Consider the following 10,544-nt stretch of genomic DNA (forward strand, 5'->3'; position numbering starts at 1 on the left):
TAAACCCCAGCAGTCTAGAGCAGAACATAACTGTTTGAAATATTGGGAGTGATCTGAAAAGGTAATTTGGACAATTTTTCATTAATTTCTTTCTATTGTCACTGTTATCAAAATTATATTTACACAGAACACAGTGATAATGACAAATTAAAGTAAATAAATGACTATGGAAGTGAATATTTATATCTTTACGGATTACATCCGTAGAGTTAAGAACTACCATAGAGAATGAATGGGAAAGTTAAGGGAGTTAAATTTGACTTTTCCCGGCTCCAGCGCGAAGGAAATGGTATGAAATATAGAGCATGTCTGGTTAAGCGGAAGCGGATTGCAGGTGCGCGCGCTCGATCATAGTTTCCGCCGATTCCCGATTTTTCATTCACAGATCACGGTTTTCCTTACACCACAACTGTTGCATCAGCATGGATACTATTCAGAAACTTAATGAAGAGCCAGTATTCTGGAATAACTTTAAAGTTCACATAGGTTTGAGACGCCTTGGTGAATGTCTGGAGCCGTTCATCGATGAGGAAATAACGGTTTTCCACGATGGAATGAAGCAACAATGCGGCTCCGCTCGGTGTGAGAAGAAATGCGAGTTTTCAAACTGGTACTCCACGTGTAACCAACCGGTAACAACTTCATGCAACTCAACTTTAAGATGTCTTGTGTGTGTGGTTCCACCAGTGGTCCAAACTACGTTAAAAAGGAAATGTTAAAGCTTTGTTGTTTATTTGTTACCAGTATATGACTCTGAATATTTATACGTCACTTCACTATATGCTGCCACGCCCAGTTTCTGCTGTCATCATGTGCTTTTCACAGCTGACAGTCTACTGTCAAAATAATCTCTATGTTTCTCAGGTGAATGGTTCTGAAAACAAAGCTGACATCTAAATACACTTCTGCCTCTGTAATCACTGATAGTGACCTGAATGAGGCACCAGATTTATGTTTTTTTTTAATCTACTCTATTGGTTTAGATCTAGTAAGCCCTGAAAGTTGGAGTGCGACATCACACCTTACAATGTAAACCAATGGGGAGGAAATCTCTGGGCATGGACTTTGTGCCAAACTGGGGCGTCTGACGTCTAAACTATAAGTCCGACCACTTTCAAACCTGTATCAATGGATTCGCGACGAAAATTCCTACAAAAAATATGATTTTTATTGTAAGATTTGGCCAAAGTCATGGGATTTATGAAGATATTTCAAGAGTACTCTGAAATCCCTCTCTCCAGTTGAGAGGGAGAGAGAGAGAGAGGATGGGGGGTAGTTGCCGTTGTAATTACTATTAAGCTGATAATGAATGGATTTGAATGCTTTATTAACCATTAACCGTTGGTTTCCTTTTGTTTTACTGTGATTCCAACATCTACATGCCTGTGACAGAAGCCCTTGGACTGCGCCACACTCCAGTTGCTTAGTGTTTCTACACATCTGACAGCAGTGTTCAATCCTTACTTTTTTTTCAAGGAGTACATGTGCTCCTAAATGAAAAAAATTAGGAGCCCACATATAACTTTAGGAGCACACTGAAAAACGTTCAAGTAACAGTTTCTTAAAGAAAACAATTCATTACATACATATTTACAATTTATCGCTTACATATTTAAACTCTTTGTGTGTGTGTTTTTTTACTGTAAATGTAAAAAAAGTTAAAAAATATATAAAAGACAACCAATCATATTATCAGCCAATGGGACATCTACAAAGATGGGTTGGATATATGGTCATATGGTTTCAGGCCAATCGTTGTCCAAGATTAACAGACGCAATGTGGTGGTACGGGGTGGAGCAGAAAGATGCATAGTACAACAATATAAATTGATAAAAAAAATAAAATAAAAATTAAAAAGTGATAAAAAATAAAAAATCATAATACATTATTAAAAAAATCCATCATAAAAGATATATCATAAAAATTATATCATAAACTTTGGAAATACAAAATCCAAAATGCCTCTCTCTTTTTTTATTAAAAATATTGAAATTTCTCGCAGACATCCCTGATTAAAAAAGGCAAAATAAAGAAGGATTATACTCTGTATAGGAAAAATGAAATATTCTTTCCCCTGAAAAGGCTAAAGGTGCATTGGTTAGATCACTTGTTAACTGGTGGTAATGTGGTGAAAAGAACTAATTTCGTAAGTGTATTTTTTTTAAAGGTCTAAACTGATAGACTCTCTGATGTTTGACAATAGAATGATTCCTGATATGAAAAATATACTGCATAGATCATTTTGATATCACTAATTTTGTATTTTTATTTCCTCCTATGACTGGACATCTGCTGAAACCTTCTTTGAGACACATTTATTCCTAAATTTAGCCCTGAGTACAATAAGCTTTGTGAAAATCTAATATGATGTGAATTTTAAAAAATCACCTCTAATAATGTTCAATACTTTAAATATTAAAAACATAGAACAGCAAAGCAGAGCTGAAATCATTTGACGTCCCCTTTACAAATCAGGAGGTTCTCATGTCATTGTTTGAAGTAAAGCTCTCTTTTATAATCATTAGTTGGTAATTAATATATACTCACTATCTATTCAATATTCAGCAAAGGTTGTCAACTCATCTACAGTTATAAATGTTAATAAGTAATGAATTACACAATTCATACAATAATCTGTCAACAGTAGTTGCCGTTGTAATTACTATTAAGCTGATAATGAATGGATTTGAATGCTTTATTAACCATTAACCATTGGTTTCCTTTTGTTTTACTGTGATTCCAATTTTATGTTGCTGATTGCAGATTCCTCCGTTTGATTGCGAGGTGTGCACTGCTTGGAGAGATGCGATATTGACTCACCACTCCAATCAGAACGGAAAAGTGATGTGGACGAACAGTAAACCTCACCTGTGGTCCCAAGATAAATGGCAAGTGGCTAAGGTAAGTTTCCAGTCTGGTGCTTTTTCTCTTAGCAGCAAATCATTTTTGCTTCCATCAAGTTTTCTTATGTCAAGTTGGTTTGGTCTGATTGTGAGTAAAGTGTCACATTATTGATTTTTTGTTGTGTTTTCAGGTGTACATGTCAAATGGCCATAAGAACCATAACTCACTTGGTGATTTTGACATTGCTGCACTTCTGTGTCTCATGAATCAATGCAAGCACTTCGAGAAGTTTAAGCTCAGAGGGCTGTGTGAAGAGGTAAATGCTTATTTGTACACACACACACATATTGCACATTGAATTAAAATTAAATTTGAAAATAATAAACAGATGTTGTTGGATGCACATGCAAAAAGCCAAACATTCTTTTTCACATTTTTTTGTGTTATACAATTCATCTATTAATAAAAATAGTAGGTTAAACAATACTGACAATAATACAAACACCATCTTCATTTGTGTGCTCAGATATGGTCATATACTGTCAACTTTCTGCTGCCTCTAACTTTTTATGCAGTCACTCATTTTAAATGTCCCTATAGACAATCACAGTAGAACAGATGTTATCATGAAACTGTATTTATCTTTTTGTTGTCGTAGCATTTTGAGAGCATGAAATATCAACACGATTGACATTATTAGTGCAGCAGCAGCAGGTGTTGCTGCCCCCTCTTGGTTAACAGGTAGCATGAGCTAAATCAATCATTGATACTTGTTCAGTTGTCTGACTGCAAAAACAGAAAAATATGATGCCACTAAGAATGACCATATTGTGAGTTTGGTTGCATTTATACATAATGTAGCCAATTCTCGAACGTCGTCTCAGCAACAATTAGTTGAATAATCCATCAACAGAAAATTAATCTGTAACTATTTTGATAATCGATTAATTGTTTTAGTCATTTTTTAAGCAAAAATGCCAAAAATTCAGATTCCAGCTCCAGCTTTAATGCTTTTATTTTCTATGTATGAACATCTTTGGGTTTTGGACTGTTGGTCGGACAAAAAGACATTTTAATACATCTCCTCTGTTTCACTTACCAGTCATTTGTCACTATTTTATGACAATTCATAGGCTTATTGATTAATCGATTTATCAATAATGAAAATAATGGTTAGTTGCAGCCTTAATAAGGTCTCTATCTTTTTTAGGTTTCCTTTGTCCGGAACAGTATCATGCATTCTCCAAATTACCAGCTGAAGAAAAAGGATTTGGACAATTACATGAAACGGATCAGGGATCTGTGTAAGGTGCTGGCAAAACATCATCCCAACTTTGGAAGTCTGTCTCGAGAAATCGATGAGGTGCACGTTTTCCCATTTTACTCCTGTATTTTATTGTGTCTAATTTAAAGGGATAATGCAAAAACAAACAACGTTATTGTATCATACTTTGTCGTTCTTGACTAGTATTTGCGATGGGAACAGCACTTAGTGGTTCTTATCACAGTATAAGATATTATTTAAGTACTCAAATTAGATTACCCATTTAACTCTATATGTAGTTTACATTTCTCCCAGTGATAGTTTCTTTATTAATTACTTAAAACACACTGCTGTGTCAAATTTAACTTGAAATTAACCTCTTTCGTTTGAAACCTTCAGTGCACTGAGACTGGACTTTTCAATGAAGTAGCAGATATCTTGTGTACAGCAGCTTAACTTTTCAAATAAACAATATTTACATAGTTTTTAAATCATTTTCAACAAAATGATTGAACATTTTTGTGTAAAAACCAAATTAGACACAAAATATTATTCAAAGCAGAGCATATTTTTATATGTCATATGTGGAGATGGTTTTTAACTAATGAAGTTAGTTCCTACAAATATGTAAACACGCATGTGATAATAGAGAGGATGGAGATGTAAGTTGTTTGTCAGGAAAACAGAGTCAGTACTCAGTCACAATTCTGTTGGCTGTGTGCAGGTTCCAACACGAATCATTGAAAGGAGAAGATCACTTACATTTGGTTCAATTTTGAGAAGGCAGCATCATCCTTAAGGGCCAAATTAGTAGAGCCTGACAGATTGTGTTTGTTACAGGACTCAATATAATTCAGTCTAGTAAACCACCACTACCCACAAAGACCTCAATGACAGACATGAAGTAGAATAGAGCTTTTGTATTGGATTGCATTTGATTGCACGGATGTTCCTAATTAAGCACCCAGTGAGTATTTATTATAAGCTTATTGCAGATATAGTGTATAGTATATATATAGTATAGTGTATATGTCAGCTGATAAATAACAAAAACTAGCATTACAGAAATGCCAGACTGGATTTGAGGTCATTTGTGTCTTGGTTTGTCTGCCAGAGAGCACTGTCAAGTTGATTTTTAACTGTAAAATACAAACGTTTGTTCTTGTTTACATTTGGACTACAGATTGTACTGTTAAACTTCCATCCAGGACATAACTGGACTAAGAAGACTTATTGACTTTATGCATTTCAGCTGCAAGAAAATGCTCCGACTCCATAATTTTGTCTCTTAACTTCCTTTCTGCACCACAAGTGGAGATATCTCATTGTGTACATTGACATCTGCTTCTTGAGATCATCATGTGCCTACATTTAAGCAAATATCTGACCTGTTTATAAAATACGTACAGCGTGAAAGATTGACATAGCTTTATTCTACAGCAGTCTGACAAACATCAAGCACTATTTTCATAGTGGCACTAATACCTACACACCACCAGGATCAGCTGCCCATGTTACTGTTAAAACAGTCATGGTGACTAGTGCCTAGTGTTGGTATTTGTGTTTTATTACGTGTCTGTAACAATGTGATATATCCACAGAAGAAGTCAAATGCAAAGGCAAATGCTAATACAATTCTTCGGCTAAAACGCACAGTGAAAAGTCATTAGGGTCGTTACACTATTACACATGGTCCAGTATTCTGTGGCACAGTTTTTTATTATGTAACAAGCTAATTCATCAATAAGATATGTGTTATATTACATAGTTGGGCAAAAAGATGTGTTTTAATTTACACTGATAAACCAGATAACAGACCAATACAATTTATAGCACATCACATACACATACATATTTTAATCTGGTTTGTAGGGTATTTCTAAATACTTCTTTAAATTAAAGTTAAATCACTCCTCAGGGGCACCACCTTTTTTTAGTGATCGGAGGAAACAGGATTTATTAATCAGTCTCAAATTAATCATACGTTTTTTTCAAAACAGTGACCTCCGTCTGCTGTGCTCAAAGGAAACCACAGCAAGGACTTGAACCTATCTTAATGTTATAGCAATGGGGAATGCTTCAGCTTGTCTAATGAAATTATTTATCATTTTATTTTATCCGACGTCAACTTTGATCACAAAGCCATGTTATGCTTTACTGTGCTGAAGATTTGTCGCTGCAGAGATGTTGTCTCGGCAGGTCTGGCGTTGTGTTGGTCACTGTAGTCAGCTGCGGTTGTGCAGGCTTGGACAGCTAGTGCAGCTCGGCTTGGGCCGTGCTGTGGATGAGTCTTGATGGATGCAGCGACTCAATCTTTCAGACTGCACTGTAAAAAGTCTTTGCTGACGGCTGAGCTCCCAGGGGATGTTGGATAACGAGTCGCTGAGCCAGTGGGCCGATAACAGGTCATTTAACAGTCAGTTGGTTGTCTTGCTATGGCAACAGATGGTCAGAAGTCCTTGGCTGATGTGTCTCTGTCTTCTTCAAACTACAAAAGTAAAGTACTACACGTTAAAATGCAAGATTTCTTGTTGAAAATTATAAAAGAAAAAATAAGCCTAACCCTTTTCAATTAAGGATTAAAATGCGCGCATACTTTAGGTCAAAGAACAAAATTTATAATAGACATCTAAAGAAAACTTGAGGTAAAATAAAGAAATAGTTCAACAACTCGTTGCATCTCCCAGCCTAAAGGCACGGGAGATGCCTTTCGGCTTTTTATCAGTTTCTGAGGTATTAGGTGTGTTGAAAAGTTCTAATGAATATTAATTTTCTTTATTCTCCAAGGAAAAAACGTGGTGCCCTGACAAGTTGAATTAAAGAATAATAGTAGAGATTAACTCCTACAGGTTTAATGATTGTTTGTGAAGAATGCAAATAATGGCGATAATTAATAATCTGGTAATAATTTAAATAATCATTGTATTGACATGTTAGCATCAGAGCTCTTGAAAGTTTTCACCATAAGAAGTTAAGAGATAAAACTGGAAATGGAACAGGATAGTAAATGTGTGGGCAGCATGAGGTCAATACTAAAGTGAACCTCTCTGTTTTCAGATTCAGCACCTTGACTTGATCCTGTTTGCACGAGACAATCAGGCTCAGAATAAAGAGGAACTGGAGGATAAACTTGTTGTAAGACACAAAAAAACACTTTTTAAATGCTCTCTTTTCAAACATGCTTTTTTAAAAGCATTTTAATTCTGTATATATGTTTCATTTACTTTTTAGGCTGCTCTGGAGGCCAACAGAAAAGCAAAGAAAACTGAGGACTTACTCAGGAGGAAGGTGAAGAAGCTGGAGAAAACCCTCTCTGAGCGTGACGAGGAGATAAAGACTCTGCGTTTCTCCTGCAAAGAAAAGCTGAAGGTACAGCAGAAAATGATTGCTCTGTGGACAAAATGATAGAGGCTATGAATACTGTTAGATACACAAGTTCCACATTTGGATTTAAAATTCTTTTTACAACTTTGGTTTATTTTCATTCTTATTCTGTGTGTAAAAAGCCACTGTGCAATAAACGACAGACAAAGCTAGCAACTAGCTGGTGACTGTAGTGGAGCGTTTAGCAGCTAAAGAGACAAATAGTTTAGTCAAGAGTTGGTGAAAACCTAAAAGGAGGTAAAAGGAGAGTAAATATTGAACTCTCATCATCAGGTAGACAGACAAATGAATGCTAATGTTTCTCTGTGGCTGCTGGATGTGTAAAATTGCAGGTGTTCGCTAACACGTCACCAAATTAAGTTAAAGGGTGATAATATATCAATGTTGTGTTTACAGTTTGTTTCTGCTGCCTCAGAGTGGACAACAATCTGTTAATGTATGTTTCTAAACCAAGGGCCCCTTTTATAACTGTTGCAGTTGCATTCATTAACAGCTGCTGCAGCCGTCAGCCTCTTTGTTTTTAATACTGCTGCCATTCTCTTTATAAATGAGACTCCAGCAGAGACGTCTACTCTCATTTTCTCTGCATTGCTGACAACATTTATACTACATTAACACATATGGATTGAACTCAGTATTCAGTACAATTTCATGTGTAAACACATTCTTATTGAAAAAGCAGAAATTTAAGGATCGGCATTAAGTCTTATGAAAAGTGTTGAATGAATGAAAGCATGAATGAATCAAACTCACAATCATTATACATGTTGTTTCCAGTCACTCACAATCTGACTATTTAACGTGTATTTTACATTTTAACTGCAGGCTGTCAAGCAGGAGGTCATTGATGATATTGGGACGATGGTGGTGAAGATTGGAAAGAAGGTTCTGCAAGAATTCTTAGTAAGACATTAACTTATAGGTTCACATCTTTTCAAGTCTGTTTTAAAACAGTTATCACATTCTCGTAAGTACTTTGAAAGTGATGGTTGCTGTAATTATTTCTTGTGATCATTCTGGCTGTTAAGTGATCCCTCCTACTGTAAAAGACGGGGGACTAAATCCACAGTCCTCATTCTGATCAAAAATGAATTCCAAGTTCAAGTTCAAGTCCAAGTTCAACCACCACTAATATGAGACTTTAGCAGTCAGGGTTGAGGAAAAACCAAAGCATAGACACTGAACATAGACAACTCAATCCTAAGAACAAACAATTATAAAATGTTTTTAAAATGTTCTCCACATAAAATCACAACAGACTCACGTCATAAACGACAACGGTTGTTTGACGCTATTTTAAGATGCAAATATCAAGGTACCATCACTCACAATCAGACTATTTAACGTGTGTTTTACATTTTAACTGCATGCTGTCAAGCAGGAGGCCATTAAAGTTATCTTGGCGAAGATAGAGAAGTTTCTGGGAGAGAGGGCTCAGCCGAAAATTAGGTAAGACATATTAAATTATATTCACATCTTTTGAAGTCTGTTTTAAAACAATACTCACATGCCCGTAAGTACTTTGAAGGTGTTGGTTACTGTAATTATTTCTTCTGATCATTCTGGCCGTTGTTTTGGTTTACAACACTTGAATATATTTTAAAATACAACATATCAGACTTTGTCAAGGATAGAACGAAAAAGTCCTGGACTTATATCCATCGTTACACCCGATGTTTTCAGAGTCCATAAATCACTTAACAAGATGGGACAGGAGTTCATTGTCTGACATGAAGAAAAACCGAAGCATAAGACCAAACATAGACAACTCAGTCCTAAGAACAATCAATAAAGTGTCTTTAAGATGTACTCCAGATAAAATTGCAACAATAAATGCAACAACTAAGTAGTAATTGCTATGACCCTTGGTCATTATTGTGTTTTTTGCTCCTGTTGGCCATCTGTATTTCTATTTTTACAATAACTGCTCTCTCTCTTCCTTACCCCTCTAGTGTGGGCGTGTCTGATTACGTACAGGTTGTGCTCCCTGATTGGTCTTGTTGCTGGAACAGCTGATTGGCCAGAACGGATGATTTAAACACCAGCTGATGCCGGCTCCCGCCCTCTCTCTCTCCCATGTCCAACAATGGAGGCCCATCCTACTAGTCGTAGTGTGTGTTACAGTGTTAGTCATGTATAGAAGTAGTAAAGTGCTGCATTTTTAATGTCAGCCAGGTCTGCGAGGCAGGCTCTTCTCCATTAGATGATAGTTCTCGTACATTGCAAATATACACAAACTTAGGTAGCAGTTTAATTTGTCTTTTGGAAGTTAGGGTGGGGGTTTAGTTCAGTTCTGTTTGTTGTTTTGGGCATTACTCAACTCCGAAGTTCTGCAAAATAAACTGTTACAGAGAACTTTGATGGTTGTCGGGCTGACCACTCTTGGGCCTGGGAAGAGCAGGGGATCTTTACATGTTATGTCCAGGTTTCCCCTAGACTGGGGACCTAACATAATGACGTTCATGTTTTCTTTATAGTCCAGTCTGTTGAAGGAATGGAGTTTATCATCAGCTCCTGTGGAAAAAACTTGTTAATTAGACTGCCATGATGACTCTGATACTTTTTGAGTTCATGTCAGGTCATGCTTGAGATCACCTAAAGCCAACCATCAGAAAGTAATAAAGGGAAAAAAACACCATGTCTTTGTGCCTTATACATAAACAAATACAGCTATATCTCTAAGATTGTCATAGTTTTATGAATTTAAACTGATTAATGAACTGAATAAATTATTCTCTCAGTATTCTGCTTCCAGTGCACTGCATACATGTTCTTTGTGTAACTAAGATGTATAGGAATGTGTATGTAAGACTGTGGAAATACACATGCTGATGACATATCTGTTGCAGTTACAGACCTGCCAACCCCAGACGAATTTTTTGAGTACCACCTCCGCGACGTAGATGCGTCAGATGCAAATCACTGCTGTTTGCACAATGAATTATTGTACATAATTTGCAAACATACACATAACGTGTACATCATGTGCACACATGCAGCAAAATGACAAAAATGTGAGGGATGCACTGATATGAAAATTCTTGATACCAA

General features: G+C 36.2%; 1 protein-coding gene across 2 annotated transcripts; it reads left to right on the forward strand.

Moving 5' to 3' along the window:
* Positions 1-366: 366 nt before the first annotated feature.
* On the forward strand, positions 367-9,852 carry LOC122993881 (uncharacterized protein CXorf38 homolog). Of its 2 annotated transcripts, XM_044368324.1 has the most exons (9): positions 367-632; positions 2,765-2,902; positions 3,036-3,161; positions 4,056-4,208; positions 7,167-7,244; positions 7,341-7,478; positions 8,319-8,396; positions 8,872-8,942; positions 9,446-9,852. In XM_044368324.1, exons 1-9 carry the CDS (start codon positions 423-425, stop codon positions 9,507-9,509), a joined length of 1,056 nt encoding a protein of 351 aa, XP_044224259.1. In that variant the 5' UTR covers positions 367-422; the 3' UTR covers positions 9,510-9,852. The 2 variants fall into 2 exon arrangements, with proteins under 2 accessions (XP_044224259.1, XP_044224260.1); XM_044368325.1 differs by lacking the exon at positions 8,319-8,396 and having other exon boundaries at positions 8,875-8,942.
* The last annotated feature ends 692 nt before the right edge of the window (positions 9,853-10,544 follow it).

This window comes from Thunnus albacares, chromosome 12 (genome assembly GCF_914725855.1).
Source record: "Thunnus albacares chromosome 12, fThuAlb1.1, whole genome shotgun sequence".
Lineage (NCBI taxonomy): Eukaryota > Metazoa > Chordata > Actinopteri > Scombriformes > Scombridae > Thunnus > Thunnus albacares.

Excerpts from the sequence above, each read along its gene's own strand:
- LOC122993881 (XM_044368324.1), top strand. The coding sequence starts at position 423 with ATGGATACTATTCAGAAACTTAATGAAGAGCCAGTATTCTGGAATAAC. Across the intron at positions 633-2,764 it reads ACTCCACGTGTAACCAACCG|ATTCCTCCGTTTGATTGCGA; the intron begins GTAACAACTTCA and ends TGCTGATTGCAG. Across the intron at positions 2,903-3,035 it reads ATAAATGGCAAGTGGCTAAG|GTGTACATGTCAAATGGCCA; the intron begins GTAAGTTTCCAG and ends TTGTGTTTTCAG.